At 64.2% G+C, this 23285-nt stretch overlaps 2 protein-coding genes and 1 long non-coding RNA gene across 5 annotated transcripts in view; 1 reads left to right on the forward strand and 2 right to left on the reverse strand.

The window, feature by feature from the left end:
• Positions 1 to 18711, reverse strand: part of LOC117653872 (nuclear hormone receptor FTZ-F1) — a 96666-nt gene extending 77955 nt beyond the window's left edge. Inside the window, exon 1 of one of the 2 annotated variants that reach the window (XM_034399853.1) lies at positions 18289 to 18711. In XM_034399853.1, the coding sequence (XP_034255744.1) occupies positions 18289 to 18478 (190 nt within the window). In that variant the 5' untranslated portion in view covers positions 18479 to 18711. The remainder of the gene's footprint in view (positions 1 to 18288) is intronic. The other variant, XM_034399854.1, reaches the window with a different exon arrangement.
• On the forward strand, positions 18468 to 19672 carry LOC117653875. 2 transcript variants are annotated; one of them, XR_004588265.1, is made up of 4 exons: positions 18468 to 18640; positions 18726 to 19156; positions 19240 to 19461; positions 19592 to 19672. It is a non-coding gene; the product is annotated as an uncharacterized LOC117653875 (long non-coding RNA). The 2 variants fall into 2 exon arrangements; XR_004588264.1 differs by having other exon boundaries at positions 18768 to 19156.
• Positions 19673 to 19794: 122 nt separating this feature from the next.
• LOC117653316 (putative inorganic phosphate cotransporter) lies at positions 19795 to 22799 on the reverse strand. The gene is made up of 10 exons (XM_034398921.1): positions 22485 to 22799; positions 22135 to 22367; positions 21716 to 21946; positions 21542 to 21629; positions 21243 to 21460; positions 21010 to 21162; positions 20653 to 20785; positions 20316 to 20554; positions 20049 to 20184; positions 19795 to 19936 (listed from the first exon to the last, which is right to left on the reverse strand). Exons 1-10 carry the CDS (start codon positions 22525 to 22527, stop codon positions 19800 to 19802), a joined length of 1611 nt encoding a protein of 536 aa, XP_034254812.1. The 5' UTR covers positions 22528 to 22799; the 3' UTR covers positions 19795 to 19799.
• Between the last annotated feature and the right edge of the window lie 486 nt (positions 22800 to 23285).

The following is a 23285-nucleotide window of genomic DNA, read 5'->3' on the forward strand; positions in this document are numbered from 1 at the left end:
CCGCCACACCTCGGGCAGCGGCAGGGCCTCGTCAAGCGCTTCGCTTCGTTACCAAAGGACTCATTTCCCGCGACTCGTCGGCCGGCCGGCCACGCGGAGCGCGGAGCGACGCGGAGGGAGGCCTTTTGCGGGGCCTGGCGTGCTTCCCTCCTTTTGATTTCCAGGCCCTCCCGCCTTCTGTTGGCGATTCACATGACGAACCAGCTTCACGCGGCGCGGCACGTGACCTTCGCCAGCGCGGCGCGGCACGGCGCGGCGCGGCACGGCCCCGCGGCCTGCCTGGCCAGCCTCACGCAGGAGCCCGGACTCGGACGGATGGCGTGGACAGGGTGATTCCCCCAAGTAAGAAAGAAATGAAAATCTGGGCCTGGCGGCCTGGCGGCCTGGCGGCCTGGCGAGTGGGGATGTGGGACTGTGGGACGGAGACGGGGAGCACCGACGGGGCGGGGGTTCGCGAGGCGGTCCGTTTCCACGCCCGGATGGACGACGGACCGCGCGGAAACACTTCGGTCCCTCGGCGACCTTGGAGCCGTGCTTTCCGTACCGGCCACTGAATTTGATTCGGCATGTTTTACAGCAGGGCCGCCCTCCGGGAACAATAAAGGACCCAATACACACACCAACACACACACACACACACACACACACACACAGCATGGCGTCGACGTCGCGCCGCGGCGCTGTTCAGCCCTTCCGCCCACACTTTCTTATTTCGTGTCCTTGAAGGGCGTCGCGGGGCGGGGCGGGGCGGGGCCGGAACCTCGTATCGCTACCCTCACAGGGAGGCGGCGAGGCGGCGCTACAGTGTCCCCGCTGCCGCTCCGTCAGCTCCGCCTCCATTCGCGTCACCAGGCTGTTTGGAAGCAACCTTCTAGAATTTCCTCCAGGATTGGCTTTTGGTGGCGCAGCCCGTCGTGGATTTTTCAAATTTTCTACACGATTTGACGGAGACTTTGCAACCCGCCTCTGTGGCGACCAGTGGCCTTTGTTCCTTATGAGCCGCTGCGGCTCCGGCGGCTTCTTCGGCCCCGCGGGGACGAAGACGACCATGACGACGACGGACGGCGAGGGGGCGTGGTCGACAAAGATTCAGGAGGCAAATACAAGAAGGATGTAGGGCACAACGCCACCAGCACGGGGTGGAAAGGGAGGGAGGGGTAGGCCCCTCGCATGGCGCCCTCTGACCTGGTTCCGTATCGACCAGGCCCGAGCGCGGCGCGGTGGGGCGAGGCGTGGCGGGGCGGGGCGGGGCGCGGCGGGGGGTCGGTGAGGAAGGCCGCATTACCCCAACAAGTGGTGCCTTAGGGCGGCCGCCCCGCCCCGCCCCGCCCCGCCCCGCCAAGGGCAAGTGTCCAGACGGGCGCGCTGCATGTCTGCTGCACGTTCTCGGCGCCCCGAAGCAGGGCGTCGCGCTGCCCGCCGGCCCGTCGGCGCCATCGGGGCTGTCTTCGCTGGACGAGTCCATGACACCCAGCGTCAGCGACTCGGGGGCAGCGACGTGGCGGTGCCTGCCTGCACCCGCACTGATAGTCGGTCGTGTGGAAGATGCGGATAACCCTTCCAGTGTCGTTAGGTTCGGTAAGCTCAGGCGGGATCGTCCGCCCCATCCGTCCACCAGCTGGACTTGAAACAGTCGCGTCTGGCAATGCTCGTGCGGCAGGCGGCACGCGGCGACAGTCCCGAAACAACAGCCAAACAAGCACTTCTAAAAAGTTGACTCGGACTCGACTGAACTTTGGTTCATTTACTCATCATTCTGACCATAGGAGAGTGCTGAATCAAGATTTCGACCCCTCCTAAGGATGGTCTGCAGCGAGTGAGGATTGTTTCCTAGCGCCCAGGCGAGTAAGGATGGTTTTCTTAGGAGGTGTCGATTTGGTCAGAGGAATCAATCGAATCAATCGACTCTACTTATTTTTTTAGTGACACCATGGGTGTTGGCCGCGCGTTCCGTGGTCAGGGCTGCACGGCCTGCACGGCCTGCATGTAGTCTAACCGCGCCGCTGCCGGGACGCGCGGCGCCGGGCTGACGGGGCCGCGCGTGGGACTCCTCCCTCTGCGCAGTAGCGGAGATGGGGATGGGGGCTGCAGGGCGGGGGCGGGCGGGGATGAGGGCAGTTCCGGGCCGAAAGGGGGCGGTAGAGGGGCTGCACGCGCGCGGCCCGCGAGGCACGGCAGGCACGGCCGGCACGGCGTGGATTAAGGCGAGCTGGGATGGGGATGATGGATGGGGCCGGGGCGAACAAACACCCCTCCGCGGGTACCGCATGCCTGACGGCGTGCCTGACGGCCTGGCGGTGACGTGCCCGGGGTACCCGTCAACGCGCCGCCGTCTTGAGTGGCGCCGCGCGAGATCGGTCTCGCAGTCACGCGGCGACATCCTGTTCGTCGCGGTCCGGGGGACGTGGCACGCCATGTCGCTGCGACGCTAGGCGACCACGTGCAGGGTGGTGCCGCCCCAGCCCCGCCGCCCCGACGTTTGCTCGGCCCACTGGCCCACTGCCCTTGATGGAGGCGAGGTGGACACATGTTGGCCCCGGCGCCCCGGCGTAAGCACGCGCATAGCCTCATCCGGGGGAGCCACGCCGAGCCACGCCGCAGAGTCCGGCGCTGTGGTCGCACGGGGCCTGAGGGTGGCGTGTGCCGTGAGCACGATGCGGCGGGGGCGCCAAGGGGTGGCTGCCTGCCTGCCGCCGTGGCCGCGGAGGGGGGCGTCCTACTAACCCGCTTTTACAATGTCGGTACCGCCCGGGCCTGCCGCGGCCCCGTCGCGACCCGGAGCGGAGGCCCCCGCAGCGTCGCGCAGCCCCAGGCAGCCCCAGCCCCGATCCCGTGCAGTGGCGTGGCATGCCACTCGGCCGTTGAGCCACATTTACCGCGCTGCCGTTTGGTTCCAGTGGTTCCGGCGTTCGGGCCTTCCAGCGTGCTTCCAGCGTGCTTCCAGCGCCCGGTTCCGAGCGGGCGGTTCTGCGCGGCCTCCACCACCAGCCCTTCGCCTCGCCCCACCGCCCCGCCGCGCCCTTCCCAGCGTCCTTCGTTCTTCGTCACGGCTGTCGATGGCGGCCGCGACTTACGGCCAAAGTCCTTCCGCTGACGGGGCCGGGGCGGGGCTGCAGCTCGCCGAGGTGCGACTTCGGCGGCGGAGCGACTTCGGCGCGGAACGGAGGAAGACGCATTGGTGCACTGCCACGCGGCGCGCCAACTTGAGGGCAAAGTCGGCCGGGAAACCACCACCGCGGCCACGGCCAGCACGGCCAGCCAGCTGGAGTCCACATTGCGACCGCGCAGCGGCACTCCGCAAACAACCCCGTGTGCTGCATCAACACTAAAATATATCAAACAACAAAAACTCATAGGAGTAGGATATTCCCTTCGCTTCCTGGATCAGACGGTGGCTCGGCTGGTGGAGCCGTGGAGCCTTTCGGCCTTCGGCCTCGCTTTCGGCCGGACGCTGCTTTCGCCAGCGACGCGACCCCGAGCTGGCCACGTCGCACGCACCCGCCCCGCCCCGCCCCGCCCCCGGGCCGGACGGGGGCCGACGGGGACGTGCGCCGAATGGAGATGGCGTCCCCGCCGCGGCCCATACCCAGGACACGTGTTCTTCCCACCCCTTCGAATGAATCGCCGCCCCAAGGCCGCGGCAAGGCCGGAGGGGGGGGGGGATTTCGGAAGGAAAGCCTAGCCATGGAGCGTGCGCGCGAGCGCGTTCCCTCGCTCCGAAGTCAAGCAGAAATGAAAGAAATAATATTCGGCCAGCCTCGCCTCAAGGTGATGGAAAAATAAGGCACAGAAAAAAAACGGAAGGAGGAAAATAAGCTGGGGAAACTCGAATAACGTAATAGAAACCGCGACAGGCTCCGCCGCGCGCCTACTTATACGGGTTTTGTCCGGGACACCATGAAGGGCGTCGGCGAACTTCAGCTCCACCGCCTTGCTGGGCGGCGGCGGCGACTGTAGCGGGGGAAACGACAAACTCGGGGTGTGTTCCAGTCCACCCACGTATTTGTCCAGCTTCGACATTTTCTTTCTTATTTTCCACTTTATTCTTTTCATACTTCTGTTCAAACAATTTTAAGCACATCAGTGGGCCAACCGGCCACATCGGCGGCCTAAAAGCGGTGGCGCCGCATCGGGGTGCTTGTTTCAGAGTCCGACTGGCCGACTGGCTCGGCGACGTAATGACCCGAGGCCGTGTCGTGGCCACAGAGTGGTGGCGGCTGGCGGCCCGGCCCGGCCCGGCCCCATCAGCACGCCGACGACGCCTCCCCCTCCCCGCTCCACCCCGTGGACCTGACCTGGAAACTTCATGTGTATTGACCGCAGTGCGCTTCGCGGGGGCTTGGCGGGGCTTCGCGAAGGCTTGGCGGCGTGGCAAGGGCGGCGCAGCTTGCGATGTTCGTCGAGACGGCGCCGACGCGGCGGGCGCCCGGACATGGGACTTCCCCCGTCCGTCCCGTCCGTCCGGCGGACTGGCACCCGCAACACGCCGGTGGCGCCCTCCCCCCTTCCCTTCGCCTGGCAGTGCATGCTAGAGGCTCCACCCTGGCGCATCGGCGGCCCCGGGACGGAGAGCGCCGGGGGCTCCGTCGGGGGTTGCTGTGGCCGCCGCCAGGCTACCAGGCCGCCGCCAGGCTACCAGGCCACCGCCAGACCACCGCCGGCCAAGTTGGTGCGTCCGGCAGACTCTGGCCGCGTCCCTTCGCCGGCCCTTCCGCCACCCTTCCCAGGCCCTGCCGCCCCGCCCTCGGGCGCGCGCTCGCCAGCCGCGTGCACTCCGGCCAAATAAATACCCCCTCCTTGTCACTCATCTCGTCTCCGCGACGCGATGCGACGCGCCCCTCAAGGACGGCCGCGCCGGCGGGGCCAGGCGGGGCCAGGCGGGGCCAGGCGGGGCCAGGCGGGGCCAGGCGGGGCCAGGCGGGGCCTCCCTCGGTGGCACGTCCCCCCCCCCCACCTCCCCCCCCTCGGGGCCTCGCCGCCACGCCCCTCGCGGCACGTGGCGCTACCAGGCCGCCGTCCCGGGGCCGCGGGGGGGGGGGGGGGGGGGGGAGGGGAGGGCGGTAGCGCCACAACCCCTTCCTTCCCCGCCCTTAGATGAGCCCCAGTAGAACCCCATTCAAACCGCGCCGCCCGCAGACCCAGCAGACAAAACGCGCCGCCCTTGGCGTCCCTTCGGCCCTGCTTGGCCCTGCCAAGCCCCAAGGCCCACCCCGGCCCGACATCACAAGTGGCCTGTTTCCCTCCGAAACTGGGCGACCACACCACGGCGCGCACCGCCCCGCCACGCCGAGCTCCTTTCCCGAGTTAACAATCACTCTCGTTAGCCTGGGCTGCCGCCGGGGTGGCCACCCACCCGCCCCCTCCCCCTCCCCCTCCCACCCGGAGACGACCCTTTGTCTTGCGCGCTGGCCGCCCTGGCCGCCCTGGCTGGCGCCGTCATCGCCCACGCCCCCAAGGAGCAGGCCGGGCAGGCCTCGCCTCCGCCCTGCCTGCTCGCCCTCCGCCCCGAAAAGGGAAAAACAAGCGCGCATCAAACGCGATCCAATCAATTACGCAAGCTCCCCACTTCTCTGTCTCTCTCTCTCTCTCTCTCTCTCTCTCTCTCTCTCTCTCTCTCTCTCTCTCTCTCTCTCTCTCTCTCTCCCCTCTCTCCCTCCCTCCCTCCCTCTCTCTCTCTCTCTCTCTCTCGGGCTGGCCCCGCTGGAGCGCGAAATTAATGGAATATTTGGTGTGGCTTAGCAGAGCAAACAGGCCGGCTGGCGCCCCGCTAACAGGTAATACTACGCATTTTCCTGGGGGAGAGGGGAGAAGTGGGGCCTGTTCGCGAATACCCTATCAAACCAGCCGTAGATTTACATGTTCGAAATGGCGTCGGTTCCACCGACCCATTTAATTTAGTATTTAAACTTCCATATCTTTAGTATAGTGTCTTTTTTGCAGTGCTCACGAAACAAAACCATTTTTGCCAGAGGTGCGACGTACACTCACTGTAAACAGCGTTCGTCGTTTACATCGGCAAACAGGCCGTGTTTCGCGTGCGGCCCCACCATATCGCGATCGATACAATTCACGCACTTCCGGCCGACCCACACAAAACTCGGCCGGAAATTAGAAGCAAGCCCCATACCTCCGCGTCCCCCTCCCCTCCCCCTTCGCCCGGAGCCACGCCCGGAGCATGCGAGCCTCGATGCGAGCAGGCAGCAGCGGGCCGGAGGCAGCCGGAGGCGCCGGCCAAGGCCTTCTGGAGAGGCAGCTCTAGAGGCCCTAGCTGGCTAGATGCTGCTGCTGGACCGGGCGCCCGGGGAACATTCAACACAAAGATAGAAAAAATAATGCAAAAATGAAAAAAGGCTAAAAAACACTTTTCTTGTTTATCATTATTTATTAAAATTTTTGGGTCGCTTACGTAACATCTCACGGCCCAGCAATCCAGACACCTCTGCGTCACCACTAGACTAGCGCCACCACGCCGACGACGACGACGACGACGTCAGTACCTGGAAAACAAGAGCAAATAAAAAACATATCGATACGCGTTGTGTTTGTCCGGTCCGCGTCCAGGCTGCCGCGTCACGAGGGCCGCACCGTGTTGAGCCCTTAGCCCTTGGGCTTGATCGCCCCCCCCCCCCCTCCGCGCTTTCCGACGGACACTTAACGCGTTTACCGCGCGGGAAGCCCTGGCGGCTCTCGCGGTGTAGGCCCCGTAGGCCCCGCCGCACTTGCGGGCCTTCGCCTGCATGCACGTGTTGCAGTGTCGCAGCACCGACAGGCGCCACGCATTCAAACCCACGCAGGTTTAAGGTTGGACGCTCAACGAACGGCTCTGTCAAGCATGAGCCTCTCGGCGTTTCCAGGAAAAGAGGAAAAGAGCTGTCGGATAGCCTCGCCGAATAAAAGCGAGGCGGGGAACGTTTCCAGCGACTTCCAGCGGGCAGGCGGTGAGGAGCCGCGGAAGCAGAGTGTATAGACACTGGGGAATGCCACCCGCGTTTCAGACTGTCCGCCATTGGCGCTACCGAAGCCTAATTTAACATTAGGGCGCTATTTGAACTTTCCCCACCCCCCGCCAGCCAGCCTAGCCAGCCCGGCTAGCACGGCCCGGCGGCACGGCACGGCACGGCACTCCGCTCTCGGTACAGCCTTGGCACCATTACACTGCGGCTACACCGCCAGGAACGCCACGGCGCGCCGCAGCTGCCGCAGCCAGTGTAGTGCACCGCCAGTGTAGTGCACCGGAGAAAGGCGCCACTTAGTTCCTCTCGGTGTTCGGCGCTTCGAACCTCCAATCCGACGGGAAAACCGAAACGGCCTCGCCGCCACATCGATCAGGAGAGGCCGCGCCGTGGCCGCGCCGCCCCGAAGCTCGGCCCGAACAGTATAGCTCTTTCTCTCTCCCGCTCTCATGGAGCGTTCCAGTGGGTTCCAGCGTTCCACAAGGGTTGCGAGAGAGGAAGAGCTCTGTCCGGATCGGGAAGGAACGCGGGAAGGGGCGTGTGTAGGCCACCCGAACAGGTGAACGGGGTGGGGTGAAGTGCTTGCATTTACGCGCGCGCTCACACACACACACACGCGCGCGCACGCACACACACACACACACACACAGAGGTACAAAACCACCCGAGCCTTGGCACCATTGCTTTAGCCTAGGCCCGAATCCCAATGAAGCGACCGGTAAATTTAGCACCGCTTGAACGCCGCGCCCCTGCTGCCCCCCCCCTCTCTTGCACACACACGCGTGCGCGACCTCACCAACATGCATCCTCACTGGCTCACACCAGCCCCGTCCGCACAGGCCTACGGTGTAGGGGCCAGCACGGCCGGCAGGGCAGTAATGGAAAAAGAAAAGCAAAAGGAAGACGCCACACCGTAAGTCGTCTCGAACGCGCGCAGCGTGAAGCAAGAAAAATTCCCTCCCCCTTCCCTCCCCCCCCCTCCCCAAAACGCTGGGACCGTCTCGTCGTGTCTGGCCCGTCTACCGTGACGCCTGCAACAACGGGGCATTGTTGGACTTGCACCGGACATGACAATTACCGACGTGCCGTGCGTTGCCGTGCCGCGTCGTGCCGTGCCAGAGGGGGGGGGGGAATCCGATGCCCGTCGTGGTCGCCCATCCGTCCGCGCGTTGTTCTCCGTTCTCCGCAGTTCGATTGATAATGGCCCGAAAATGGAATAGTCGATCGGAGCAAGGGATGCTTCCGAACACACGACCCTCCCCCCCCCCCTTTTCCACCGTACCCCCTTCGAGCGCACGCAGCGTGGCCATCACCCACTTGGACGGGAGCCATCAAGCAGCATCAAGCTACACCGCAAGTGTGTGTGTGTGTGTGTGTGTGTGTGTGTGTGTGTGTCGCCAAGGCTGCTCAAGCCGATGAGTCTTGTCCGCCAAAGGGTGCTGCGAGACGCGAAAGGGAGCCCTTGCCCGGAGCGACAACAATACGATTCAAAAACGGTAAAATTGGCGCCTGCTTATGGGCTATGGCCCAATCTGCGCCCGATCTACGGCGGTTGTCCCAGCGGTTCTCAACCTTTTTCGGCACGCACACACACACGCACGCGCGGAGCCACAAGACTTGCTCCCTTTTGCGAGGGGCCGGCCACGCCCTGGACGCCCTGGACGCGAGGACGAAGTGCATAGCGCCGCCCGCCGAGCCGTCGCCGGTCGCGCACGATAAATCCGTCGGCCGCCCCGCCCCGCCCCGCGACCCCAATGGCGGGATAATTTTTGCCGCGCGAGTGCGCCGCGCCCCCGTTGTACCCGCTGCCAAAAATCAGGGCGACTCTTCGGACTAACAAAGAGGACTCTCCGCGCAGCGCGCAGCAGAGAGGGGCCGGTCGGTACCCCTGCTGCAGCGCGCACCCCGAGCGCCCCGCCCCGCCATGCACCCCGCCATGCACCCCGCCCCGCCCCGCCCCGCGGCCGTCTTCAAGTAGGGCGCCACAAAAAGACGCCACAAAAAGGCGCCGGGCCACGCCGCGCCACGCCACGCTAAAGCGGGGCGGCCAGAGCGAGCGGCGCCCCGACTCGCCGCCATTTCCATTCGCCGGGCCGCCATGCTGCGGCCATGCTGCTGCACTCCATCATGTGCGCGGCGACGTTACAAAGCCGGACAGCAGCACAGCGGGGCGCGGAGCGTTTGTTAATTCCGCCCATTCCACCCCGCGCGCTCCGCGGTCTGGGGCACTGTGGGTCGCGCGGGCCGGGGTAGTTCGCACGGGCCGTGCCGTGCCGCCAGGGCCGGGCCTCCCTCAAAACCGCCTCGAACCTCTCAAGCTCGAAACGAGCGGCAAAGAACAAAGGAAGAATCGCGGTGGCGGCTGGAACTTTGAAATTGGCAGCCTAATGACACTTTTATCAGAGTTGGGCTTCGCTCGCAAAGCGTCGCTGGAGGGGAGGGAGGACCGCGGTGACGTTTTCATCGTTTTCATCCCCCCGCTAGCGGTGTGCAGTGTACCCACCCCCAAGGCGTTAGGCCGGGCGTTCTATGCTCTTCCACGCGCCTGCGTGCGTCGGCCAGCCTAACGCGGCCTAACCCCAACCGGGGCTTGGTCGGATGCACCACTGTGCCCCACACAGTGTGCACCACACAGTGTGCACCACACAGTGTGCACCACACTGTGCACCACCGCGACCCCGCGGCGCCGGGGAAGTGGCAAACAGAAGCAGGTCAGGTCAGCGGGTCAGTGGTGGCAATGTCAGGGCGAGCCGCCTTGCGACGCCTTGCTGTGCCTTCGGCCTAGTACCAGTGTGTCGCGCCTGCTACCCCGTGCAGACCCCCCTCCCCGTCATCATGTCCATCATGTCCACCTCGAGGCCGACAGCAGCTGCACCCGCCATGTTGCACTGCTGGTGAAGTTGGAATAAACCCAGCCTGGGGTTTTCTGCCCCGCATGGCTGCTCTAAGGGCAGCAGAAGAAGTGCTCCGAGGCACTCTGAGGGATAAATGCAGTGCAGTGGCTTCAAGGCCCTTCATTATTTCGTCCTGGCCCGCCTTCATTTTTCTTAATTACTTCTTCCGTCACTGACCTTATGAATCTGGATGCGTTTGGACACGACTACGACGCCAGCGGCGCGCTCGCCCACCGGAACATCTTCTGGGGAAGCGCAGCGATGCAGCGCGATGCAGCGGGGGAGGGGGGGCGTGGGACGCGGACCGAAACACGCCGGGCCCTTTAACGGTGCGGTCAGTAAAGGATGCTTTTCGTTTATTTGGGTTATGTTCCTTTTTGTTTCAGGCTTCACAGCAGAGACTGAGTACAAGTCCAGGCAAAGTGGGGAGGTGGTGCAAGGGGTTATCAACTCAAGATTTTCATGAACATTGATTACTAAATTGTTAAAATTATCTAGTTTTACCAGTGTATTGATTACATTGATTACATTTGATTATTATGAATATCACTGATTGCGGGAAATTATGAACGACTTTGATGATTATTAGGGACAACTAGAGATTATTTGGGCGGACTAAGTTGGTCAAAAAGAGATTGAATCTCCGAAAGTAGTCGGTCTGGTGTGTCAAACCAGCAAGCGACATCAACAAATCGCCTCGCCTCGCCTCGGCACACGTCCGTCCGCGGGTACGAATATGACCAGCAGAGACCATCCATTGGGCTGACCGTGCCGTGCCGTGCCGGGGCCAGTGAGTCAGTCGGACAAAGAGGGAACTCGCGGACGGATGCGGACGGACGAAATGCCCCAGTTACACGGGCCGAACAAATCTGGGAAAGAAAGAGCATGCAGCCGTCCGGCCGGCCGGCCAGCACCCCGATTAGCTGCAGCGGCTGCAGCGGCCACCGGAGATGCGCTCCGCTGCGCTCCGTGCCTGTCAGTGAGTCTGTGTGTGTGTGTCAGTGTGCCGCGGCGCCGCGGTGGGGGGTATCGCCGCGTCGCCGCGGGTGGCGGCGCTACTCCCGGCGCGAGAGACGCCACGCCACGGCCGGACAGGCAGCGCCCCCTTCACTCTGCGGTGGATCCTCGCGACGTCATCGCCCACGGCCGCGTCCGGGACGACACCCTTCGGACGCCACGCTGTCGCGGGGCCCGCGGTGTCCGCGGCGCATGCGCGAGGCACTGCGCGAGGCTCTACGCGAGCCCCGCCAACACGCGCAGCGAGCAGCCTGCAGCCTGCGCCGAGCCATCTCTCTCTCTCTAAAAACTCTCTCTCTCTCTCTCTCTCTCTCTCTCTCTCTCTCTCTCTCTCTCTCTCTCTCTCTCTCTCTCTCTCCAGCAGTGCGACGAGAAGAGCGGGTGCGGCCCCCATGGCAGGCAATGCCAGCCAGGATGGGCCACAGACACACGCCCGCAGCGCGTAGCCCGCACTACGCGGTGCCGCCCGGGCAGCTTGTCTGGCGGCCTGTCTATTCGGCCGCAGCTCTGGGAACAGCTCCTCTTCCCGCGTCTTCCGCCGCCAAGTGCAAGTCCGCCGCCTCCCTCGACAACTGCAGTAAAGCCCCAGCGTGCCATGCGCCACGCCCGACAGCAAGGGCCCCAACGCCCCTCCCCGCCGCGGCGCCCGGGCCGTGCCGAGCCGCGCCGACGCATCCGTCGCCCTTAGGCCCCACGCAGGCACGCAGGCAGCCGGACCCGCGGGGGGAGCGCTGCAGCGCGGGGGCAACCACGGGCGAGGCGCGCAGGGCAGGGACCAACAGCCAGGCCCCCTCCACCCGAAGGGCCGCCGCAGCCAAGGGCACGCAGCGTAGGGCCGCAACGTAGGGCGCGAGCCGAGGGCAGGCCGAGGGCCGCGCTGGTGTGGCGCTGCCGGTGTCGTGCCACCGATGGACCGTTTGGAGAAGTGTACCTGGGGCAGGGCGGCCAAGACGAAGGGCAGCGCCCCGGCCAGCGCGGCACCCCGATAAGCCAAGCGCCAAGCCGGCAAGGGGTGACGACGCGACGACGACGCGGCCTGTTTCATCTGCTCGAGAGTCAGGAATCCGGGACGAGAAGGGCGTGGTGGACAGCAGCAACGTCGCTCCGGCCCGCCGTGCCGTCGTCCTGACGTCCGCCCCATCCCCCTCCTCGTGGTTCCTTCCGTACCAGGGTATGCCAGGGTCTCCGGGCGCGGCGGGGCGCGGCGCTACCCCCCGCGGCATCGCCAGCGCCGCCAGCGCCGCGGGACAGGGAAAGACAGACAAGGAAACGGAGGTGGAATCGAAATGCCCGCCGTGCCACACCGCCCCACCCCTAGCATCGAACATTCCGCCTCGACGCGCGCGCACCCCGCCCCGCCCCGCCCCGACGAGGCGCTTCGACCTCCACAGATTGACAGCGACACCCCCGCGGGGGGAGGGGGAGGGGGCAGCGTGGGAACTCGCGAGGCACGAGGCGCGGTCGATAGGAATCGGACGACGTTACTTTGGATCGAACGGTGGCATGCGATGAGCGGACGGCACGCAAAGCACGCACACTCACACACACGGAATGATGCGACCAGAGCGATACAAAAATAAAATGAGCCGGCCCGAAAACGCTAACCTACTTTCGGTTTGGCCCGGCCGAGATGGGGTTGCGAGCTGCGGCCAGTGAGATCATTATTTCTGAGACGCCCCGCCAACCCTCCGCCGCTCCGCCCCCGGCCAGTGGGTATTCCTGTGCGCGTTATGCTGCGGCTGTCGCGACCACAACATAAACAAAAACAAAAACAAGAGCAGGAATGGCAGGAATAAGATTCATCGGGGGGCCGGGCAGGGGCCCGGGGTGTCCTTGAAACAGGTGCGAGTGTGTGAGTGTGTGTGTGAGAGATGACGGTGGGGCCGTGCCAAAGGGGTGCAGCAGCCGCCTTTGTCTTGGCAGGTCACCAGCACACACACGCACACACACCACGCAGCAGTCAAAATGAAGGTGGAGATGCATTGCGGGACGACGTGGAGACGCTGCGCGTGCACACACACACTTACTACTATTACACTTCTATTTACACGCACACATACACACCCTCGCGCGCTATTAGTCTGTTATGCCCGTCTTCATTTCCTATCCTATTTTCTGCGGGACCTTGGAGAGGTGATGCCGCTCAGGGTGCATCCTGTTCAGACCCCGCGTCCACACACTCACACACACACGCACAAATTTAGCCGCACTGCAATGCAAGGTCCCGCGCCGCCACCGCGGCCCGCGATTCCTGGGCGGCGTGCCCGCGTGCCCGTGGCCCGGGCGAGCCACCGGGGTGCCGACGCGACGCGCGGGTTCAAGGAGGGGTGTAGAGCCACGCTTTCAGCGCTGGTCTACATATAGTTAGTTAGCGAGATGCGTAGACGATTCAAGTTTGCCGCGCCGGCCACGCCGCAGGGTGGCCAACGAAGAGGGCGCGTTGGCAGCATTGTAGCGCTGCCAGGTAGGAGGCCGCGGCTGCCATTGTGAGTGCAGCGCGGCGAGCCGATGCAGACGACACCCACGCCAAGGGGAATCACACATGATTTCGGCCGATCTCGATTCGGGTCAGCCGAAGTCACCCGAAGGGCCTGGCCGAACGGTCAAGGGCCCGGCGAGCCCGGCGAGCCGCCGAGACCGGCGAGCCGCCGAGGCCGGAGGGGTGCGTCGCAAAGGTATAAATTAAACCGCATCTCTGCTCCAGGATCATTCGGGGACTCACGAGTCTCCAGGGCTGACCACCCGAACCCAGGCAGGAATAAAAGCCAGGACTCTGAAAGTGTGTTCTCTCTCCAAACGCTCAGACCCTACCGGAGCTCCGGAGCCAGCCTAAAAGCCACGGTGAGACTAGCCGGCCAAGGCCAGCCTGCGCGGTAGGATAAAGCCATAGTGCCACGGACCCTCGGTCCGAGAGCGTGTTGGCGATCCTGCGCTAGGCCAACCTAAGGCCCAAGCCTCGCCAGTGGATGGGGCGAACTCCGCTGCAAAGGACACGCTAAAACTAGTACAGCAAGGTAGGCCTACGAGCTGCGGACGCATGTCCAGCAGGCCAGGGCCAGCCTAAGCGCGTGACCCCGGAAAACGGGTGCCGAGGGTTGAAGGTGGAGTGAACCAACGCAACCGACGCCGGAACGCCACAGACGGAGGCCATCCTGAGCCTGAGGTCCCTGTTGGCACGTCATTATTTCCGCTTGATTCGAGCAGGCCCGTCTCCGTGTTCTTCCCTCATTCTGGAGTCCCACTGCCGCTCCTCGAGGCCGTGACGCAGTGACGTCGGCCGATCGGGGCGTCATCGCGTCATCGCCTACCTCGGTGGGGCCGCGGGCCGCGGGGCGCGCGCGCCCTGACACGAGCGCGCGCGGCGCAGCGCACCGGAAGGGGGTCAAGACCAGGTCGAAGCGCGTCCAAGCGCGTCCAAGCGCGTCCAAGCGGTGCGCCAGCGCGGCCAGGCCGCCAGCACTGCACGCCACTGCAGGCCGAGGAGTGCACCACCACGCCACGGAGCGTGTTGTGACAACGCCACGGCGAGGCACGCGTGTCCAGGAGACTGTCCGCTGCAGCACGCAGTCGTCTCTCTCGCACTCGAGGGGCGTGCCGGCGCGCCGCGGGGGTGCGACAAGGACGGCGCGACGAAGCGCCGAGACAAAAGGGCGAGGCGTGCGCGCCTTTTCGTGGAAGTGGCGGCCAAATAATGGGAACAGTGGCGGAAAGAGCCGGGACGCGTGAGTCACCGACTGGACGCGGACGCCCGCCATAAAGACGGCATTTGCACCGCGAAAGCATTCTGGAGACTTTCAGACGACGGTCTCAAATTTGGCACATTGCATGCAGGGACCACGGAGCGCCTTTCAAAAATGACCACAAATTTCTGCCCCGCATGTGAATAAATTATGCATGGACATTAACATTCCCACTCTGGCCGTTTTCCAGAAAACAGCTGGGAGAGATGCTAATGCTGGCCGGGTCGGCCGGGCCACAGCCGGCTTACTTCTAATCGACGGCAGATGCACTGCAGCTGCAGGTGCGGCCCGGACGGGGGGAGGGGGAAAGGGGGGGGGGGGGGGAGTGGGAGTCGAACCCGCAGCCGCGGCGTGCGAAGGCGTCGGCGGCGTCGTTTCGGCCAATAAACGAGTGGCCGTAAGTTTTCGCCATTTTGCAATCCCGCGCTTGTACACTGTTTCTTCCGCTCCGTCTCTCTCGCACCCGCAGGCCCGCAGGGAGCGACGTGAGCTTCGTTCGGAATGAGTCTGCTGTTCGGAACACTTGTTCTCTCTGGCGTCGGCGTGTGTCCGTGGGGGTGGAGGATGACCGCACCGATAACCCGTGGCGTCACTGGGGGCTATCGGCGGCAGCGCTTCGCTGTCGCTGTCTCTCTCGCACTCAGGGGGCGGACCGGAGGACCGAAGGGGTGCGAGAGAGACAGACGCGGACCGCCGCCACGCTATCCAACGTCACGTTCGGACTTTCGGAAAATCTCTACAGCAAATTCCAGTCCAAACTCTTTCCAAATACGTCGTCCAAAAAAAAACACGAGAAAATCGGATGCAGGGTTCCCGGTCGGCTCGCGCGGGTCGCGCGACTCCGCAACCAATCGCACCACCAAAACTAAGGCAGTGGGATGAATGAGGCGGGCGAACACAATGCCATATTTTCCGAGAAAGTTGGGTCGGGTTCACGGGGATGGAAGCCCGACGAGGAGCGTGGCGAATGCAAGCACACTGTGCGTCCTTGAGCCAGATAAATAAAGTGCGCCTCAATGCAGACAGCGTTTGACCCACATCAAGGCGGAGAGCGTGGCAGTGTGGCCCGTCCAGCCAAAACAGTGGCAGGCCGGCCGGCCGCGTGGACTCCATGCGCGCGTAATTTGTGTTGTTGATAGTCGCGCTGGCCGGCAGCCGCGCTGTCTCTCTCTCGCTCGCGGGCGTCGCGTAGGGGTGCGAGAGAGACAGAGCGGCGGAGTCAATCCGCAGGCGAGGCGGCATGGCGAGTCGCGATTAGAACCTCGCCCGCCGATTAGCGCCACGAGGAGCAGGCAGCAGACTGGCGGGGTCTCTCTCTCTCTCTCGCACTCACGGGGCGGCCCGTCAGGGTGCGAGGGAGACAGACCGACGAGAGCACTGTTGAGAACCACGCACTGCTTTTGAGGCCCGCCGCCATGCCATCCATGGCCATGCCCGCCGTGCCGCGTCTCCGCGAGCGCGGCGTGCCCGCCGTGCCGCGTCTCCGCGAGCGCGGCGTGCGCACCGGACCGTGCCGCCCCGTCCGCGGACCGCGGCGGACCGGGGGGGATCCAGGATGCAAGTGAATGCACCGCCGCTGCAGCAAGCTCCCGGTGCAGCATGCAGCTCCCCAAGGCCCCGCCGGACTACGCCGGACGGGGTGTTCCTCCGCGCCGCCAAGGTTGCTGCCGTGCTGCCCATCACAATGCATCCCCTTTGTCCGGCACGTCGAGTCCGGTGTGCGAGCGCGGCCCCCCCCCCACCCACCCTGCACAGTGTAGTGGAGTAAAGTGCGGTTCCCCGAAGGCCGAGGGCGCTGCTCGCGCGCTGCTCGGGTTGTGTTGTATTATATTCGCAAAAGGCAAGTGCGTTGCCCCCGGTTTCCACGGACTGACGGTATTTCGTCGCTCTGTCAGCCTCGCGCCCTCGCGCCCCGTGAGTGCGAGAGAGCTAGATTTGACAACGTACCAGAGTTCTCCCGGCAGGCGGCGACGCAGCTCCGGTACGTTGTCAAATCTAGCCGTGGGGACCTGTTGCTGCGTGCCGCGTGGCCGCGTGCACCGCGAGCGGCGACAGTGGCGCTGCAGTGGGGTGACCGCGCCGCCGACCCGGAGACTCACTCCGAGAGTCGTTTTCGTCGTTGTGTCTCGCTCGCACCGATACGGAGCGCCCCATGAGTGCGACAGAGACAGCCGGGAAGCGCCAGGAAGCCGCGTGGCCTTTGCCTACGCGGAGATGCTCACGTCGATCCGATCCAATGTGATGGAATACATTTGGGCCGGCCGGGCCGAGCCGGCCCTGGCCCAGTGGGTCACCGGGTGAGTGTTATGGAAAACGAAAGCAGACAAAGCAGGGCAGCAGGTCTGACTCACTGCCACAGTGTAGGCCCACAGAGTGGCCACGCACCCCGATTGGACGCGCACACTTTTTGCGTCAATTCTCATCGCCTCTTTCAGTCTTTCGCACGCCCATGCAGACAAAGACGGGCACGCGACGCCCGGCTGCTTCCGACAGGCGCCCTGTCTCTCTCGCACTCACGGGCTTCACCGCAGGGGTGCGAGAGAGACAGGGCGCCCGGCCTGCAGCGGGCCACCCCCACACGCCGCTGTGGGCAAACACTACCTGTCACGGTCCCCGTTGTTGTTGTTGCTGTGCGTGTCCACTGTTGTCCACTGCGTGCCCTGCATCCTCGACACAATAAGATTTGCCGGACCGGCCGGCCCGCCCCGGCCCGCCCTGCCCGCCCCGGCCCGCCCTGCCCGCCCCCTGCAGTGACAGCTTGACCTGGTTCCAGCGCACAATGGCCCGGTGCCCCAGAGCAGTGCAGCCAGCCGATGACAGGAGCACCAACAAACAAATAAACCCAACCCCTGTCGAAAAGTTAAAGTCGCCACAAAAACTCCCGGTGCCGTGTCCCGAAACGAGAAAGGGATGCCGCACCGCGTCCCAGTTCCGCCAGACTCTCCTTGACTCGCTCGTCAAACGCGTCAAACCAGGGCGCGGGGACTGCAGTGACTACAGTGTGACAGCGCCGCCGATTCATCCCATTTATTGCATACTGCATTAGTGTATTTGGGCCGCGCGGGGCACCGATCGGCACCGTGTGGGGGTGTGTTAGAGTGTGTGGCGCTGCCACCAGCCGGCGCCCTCCGCCCCCTCGGCCGGGATTAAGACCGATTGAGGGAAGGGGGCTCGCCGCCTGTGCCGCCCGTCCTGCCGCCCGTCCTGCCGCACGCCGAGCTGGCTGACTCCTAGGACGGCGGGCCCCGTCCAAGTCGCGGAGTCGCACGCCGACCGACCCCCGGGCAGGTCCCGGCGGCAGCAGCCAGCGGCCAGCGGCCCCAGCACGGGCCTGACCACGGCTAGCCGTGCGACTGGCTTAGCGTAGCCTAGCCGGGCCTAGCCGGGCCTAGCCGCCGTCCGCGGCCCGGCCGGTGGGGCACGGCGGCGCGGCTAGGCTCCGCGGCGTCGCTTCGCAGGTTATGTCACCTGCCAGCGCCAGCGCACCGTGACGCCCCGCGCACCTCCGCGGCCGCCTGGAGGAAGAGGGGGGGGGGCTCCATCGGGCCTACCTGCCCTTGCCCTCCGCAACCCTGCACCCACCTGCCCGGCCCACCTGCCCGCAACCCCGTCGCCATCGCCCGCGGCTGGCACGGTTCGTCCTGGACGCCAACAAGGTTCTGAGCGCCGCGGTCGGCACCTCACCTGAGTTGCTGCACGACGAGAAGGCCACCTGCAGCTCCACGGCGTCCACGGCCTCCACGGCGTCAGCTGGGTCGGGCTCGAGCTCTGGGTCGAGCGGGGAGGCGGCGGCGGCCGCGGCAGCTGAGCTCATGCTGCTGCTGCGGTAGCTGCTGCGGTAGCGGCGGCTGTCAGCAGTGGCGTCTTCATGCATGTCTCCCGACAGGCCCACGGCAGGACCACGCAGCTCGACGCGCTGTTCCTTCGCGTCCTGCACGCGCCAACATCGACGCACTTTCGCACACGTCCTCGGAAACTCGTCAACGCCGCAGGTCCTTCCTTACGCAATACAAATTTGAACGATTGGATTATGTAGGTCTGTAGGCCACTTCACTTACACTTCGCATTCAGACGCGACTCCCGAGTCAAGTCGACGACTGAAATTTATGACTTGTAAACAGAGCGCTGGCGTGACGCGAAAGGGTTGCCCACTCGTTTTACAGTGGACACGGGCCTCGGAGCACCGGGGAAAATTGGGGAAAATCCGGAGACGTCCTTGGACTCGTTTTGCGAAAAGTCGCAGCGCGCTGACAAAAAGTAGGTCATCCGATAAAAACGAAAAGGTATTACGAATTACCGAATCTGAGGCTGGGGATGCTTCCTATAAATTAGAAGTGACTAGAAACTATTTCTACGAGGGTTGTCATGCTTCCTAAAGGCTGAAAAACTATTATTCCGTGCTTAAAGACTTTTGACCAGTGTGGTAGCACGGGGCAGGTTAGAGCAGTGGCGCCATCTCTCGGCCGCGCTTGGTACTACGTCAGCGCCGACCGGATGCTCCACGAGCGCGCAGCGCGCCAAACTCAACCAAGCCAAACATCTTTCACTCGAGGTTTGTCATTCAGAGTAACTTATTTCTGATAATTTCAGAAGAAGGTTACTTTACCTAACCTTGCACGTTTTTTAACATTTTAGAAAGAGTTGCCCTGGAGTCGGCGGTGGTGGAAAGTCAAAGAGCGGCGTCGTGGGCGTGACCAATCCGCAGAGGATGTCCCCCCGCGGCTCTGCCGTCGGACAATGCCAGTGTTTGTGTGCGACACGGCGACACGGCAACATGCCACCCGGCTCCTGTTTGGCCCGCAGCGCGGTGGTCCCTCGACGGGCAGTCCAAAAGGGAATCGAAACGAATTAGTTCAGGTTCGAGCGTGGCGACGAATTTGGCTGTTTACTTTTACTTTTGCCGACGTTATCATTTCAACCGTGCTTTTCGGGTCACCCACTTTATTTGTGTGACCTAGATTCTGTGCTCCAAATATTTATCTCGCAGGATTTTGGTGGATGTCGTTGCGGGGATACTCCATGCCGCGGGTCCGCCACGCCAAGTCGCCGGCAGTGGCGCCCCCTACCAGGCGGCGGCGGAACCTCGCGCGGGGAGTAGCGACGGAGCGCTCTGCGCGCGCCGCCCGCTACCGCCCGGCCCGGCGCCCGCCGAGGTAGGTACTGTAGGTGGAGGGACTGTACAAGTTTGTCGTGTTTCAAGTTTTATTAGCAACAATGTGAGCATTTGCAACAATCTTGTCTTCTGGCGAAGCGCTCAGCGACGTCCTGCTGCCTTGCAGAGGCACGGCCTGCAGGGAGACGGGACCGAGTTCCTCCTGGATGTTGAGATTTCCTGCAATTGAAATAATCATACACAAAAATGATGCAAACAAATGCACAAGTTCTAAAGTTCGTGCGGCACCGGGCCCTGGATGACACCCCGTGTGATGGTCCTGCTTACTTACGTTTCCTTTTGTGATTGTAGTCAGGATGGTTCCAGGGCTGCTCCTTTCCCGAACCCAGCCAGGTGTAGAGCATGAGGACAGTGAGGAGCACTGTCGCCTGGGCCCAGAACACTATCCTCCACTGCGTTATGTCCGTCTAAAACAGTGGACACAAAGAACATTTTTTTTGTTGGGACAATTGTTGAACCAAACATCAGCAACCACGGCAGTCTATAAATAAAAGATAAGAAGTTGGCATGCAAAGGTGCTCCCGGCCCGTCAGCTCACCACGTCGGACACGATGAGCCCCACGACCTGCGGGCCGAGCACGCCGAGCACGGCCGCCATCATGTTGCCCACGGAGTAGATGGGCCCCGTGTGCAGCGGCGCCAGGTCCAGGTAGTTGGCCTGCACGCCCACGAAGCTGGGCCCGTAGAAGCCCATCGACAGGCAGATGAGGGCCACGGACGCCGCCTTGGAGCTCACGTAGGCCGTCGCCACCACGCACACGGAGATGGGCACGTTGGCTGAGACAGGCGGAGGTGAGGAGAGCGGAGGCACTTCCCTCAAGGAGGCATTGGCGCCCTAGGGTTTGTCCGAATGCAAACAGTTTTACTTTGCTCACCCATGGCGTTGAAGAGCTTCCTGCTGTTGGTCGTGCTAAGCAGCTTGCGGTCGCGAATCCAGTTGGCCATCCAGGTGAAGAAGAAGGACGACAGGAAGCCGGTGAGGTAGGGCAGCGACGTGAGCAGGCCGTTCTGGTGGACACGCCGGAAAGTACATAGAGCCGTCCTGCAGTCGAATGGGGCGCGTCGGCAACCGAAGTGGCGTCGAATGGGTTGCCTACTCCGCAGGCGGCATGGGTGTCGCCGAGGTGGCGTCCATTGGGTTGCCGGCCCTGCGGGCGGTGCAACACCGCCACGGCGCCGAAAGGGTTGCCTACCGCGCAGACCGGCTTTGCCGCTTTGGCGGCTTGACTCACCTCCTCGAGGCTGAAGCCCAGCACGCCGTTGAGGTAGGTCGGGATGCTGGTGAGGAAGGTGAAGAAGACCATCGCCTGCACCGACAGGGACAGCCACAGGACCCAGACGCACGGCGACGAGATGACGGCCAGCCAGGGCGTCCGCGGCTGCATCTGCTCGGGGTCAACAAGAGCATCATCTCCCGGTTCAGCCCTTTGCGGCGGCTTGGCGGGAGGGGGGGGAGGGGCCTTGCCTTGGGCGCCTCGCCGTCGTTGATGCACGACTCGATGTAGGCCAGCTCCTCGGCGGAGATCCTGGAGTGTTTGGACGGCCTGTCCGCGCCCAGGGACAGCAGCAGGACGCCGGTGGCCAGCCCCAGGACGCCGAACGAGTAGAAGATGGAGGGCCAGCCCCAGCGCGCCGCGATGACCCCGCACAGGGGCGAGGCCAGCATGGGGCCCAGCAGCTGGCCTGCCGAGGCAAAGACAACAGACAGTCAGCGTCAAGACCGTCCAGCCCGTCTTAGTTTCTGGCGCGGTTTGTAGTTCGTACTTCCGAGAACGACCGTCGTGAAGATCTCCCTCTCGTGCGGAGGCACCCAGACGCCGAGCAGGGTGTACACGGACGGGTAGACGGGGCCCTGCGACAGCGAGAAAGCAGGGTGTGTTATCTCGGGTAAATTGGGTCCAGAGGGCGAGGGCGGTGGCAAGACGGAGAGAGAAGGACCTGCGTGAAGCCCTGCAGCACGCGGTTGGCGAACACGGCCTTCCAGCCGCCCTGCAGCGCGCACACCGGCAGCAGCAGCGTGCACAGCGAGGTGGTGATGAGGGCCCCGGCCAGGAGGCGCGACCCGCCGAGCTGCTGCGACAGGATGCCGCCCGGCACCTGGCTGATCATGTAGCCCCAGAAGAAGGCGCTCAGCAGCCCGCCGCGCACCTTCTCGTCCCAGTCGAACATCTGCCGGCAGCCGACGAGTTTTCAGTTCCCCGCCACCGTTTGCAACCCTCCCACCGGGGAGCCGCAACTTGCCGATTTCGGCGTCAGGGACTCGATCTCGAAAATAGCAATCGACCTCGCGTGTTGTCCCTGCCCGGGAACTCGGACAAGTTGCAGCCCCCGCTCTGCGTTGCACTGTGTCTGCTTACCATGTCGTCGGCCTCCACGTCGCCGCCCATACCTTCGCCAGCCAGGCCGACGACGCTGCCGTTCAGGAGGCTGGTCTCGTTGAGGAGGGCCGCGGCGAGGGCCGTCTGGTTGCGCGGCCTGGTCCGCACCATGGCGACCACGGCGACGCTGAGGTTGGCGCGCAGCGCGTACGCCACGAAGGACACGAGGGCCATGAGGCAGGCCTGGAGGTGGCGCACGCCGAGCCGCTTCCCTGGGTCGATGACGGGAATGGTCATGGTCATGGCGCCGGGGCTCGAACAATCCTCTCGCTCGTCACACTCCTCTCGCTCGGAGACGTCCCCACTGGAAGGCCTTCTCCGCGACTCACTTGGCGGGCTGATGCGGACGTGGGCATTGGAGGGTTGGGGCATGGCCGTGCGGGGTGGTGCGGGGTGCTAGTGGTTCGGCCGGGCTGACCTGGACGGACTTGGATGGACCAGGTGAACGCAGCACCGGGTGTCAACTGCCACGCTCTCTCTTGGCGAGAGCGCTCCCTCTCGCCTCGCGCCCCGGCAGATAACTTTGGTTGCACACCTAGAGAGTGATACCCACGCACACTCCCACACGCCCACACCGCCCACACGTGCAGCGCGGGCCACCTTCGCCCAGGCACGTGTGGGGTAGGCAGCCCACTCGGCCCCAGCAGGGCCAGCAGGCCGTCGCGGAGAGCGGGCCGTTCAGGTTCCCAGACGCCCCGCCGAGGCCTTCTGCATTCCCAAGGCCTACCGATCTGACTTAGACCGGGCGATAAGGCTTAACAAAGTCAGGGATGTGTTTAGACTGTGTCAACGCGGCGCGACGCGGCGCCGCAGATAACGCCACCCCGGCCCGCGGATTGCGTCGCTCTGTCTCCGTCGCACCCACGGGGCGCACGGCATGCCCGCGGCGTGCGAGAGAGACGGAGCGACGTAACGACTCTCGGCGGTGGCGAGGGTCCTTCCTTCGCTCTCATTGGCGGAAAAAATGGGTGGGTCTCCGCGAGGCTTTGCGGCACGTGCACGGCGACGGGGGAGTCGCCTGCGTTTTGGCCGCCTACGCCGGTCCTCTGGCCCACTGTGCGTGGCCATCGTCTCACACACAGGGTCCGACTGCATGGATTCCTCCCCCTTTTTTTCACGCGCCCATCCTT

The sequence above is a fragment of the Thrips palmi genome, unplaced genomic scaffold (genome assembly GCF_012932325.1).
Source record: "Thrips palmi isolate BJ-2018 unplaced genomic scaffold, TpBJ-2018v1 HiC_scaffold_8, whole genome shotgun sequence".
Lineage (NCBI taxonomy): Eukaryota > Metazoa > Arthropoda > Insecta > Thysanoptera > Thripidae > Thrips > Thrips palmi.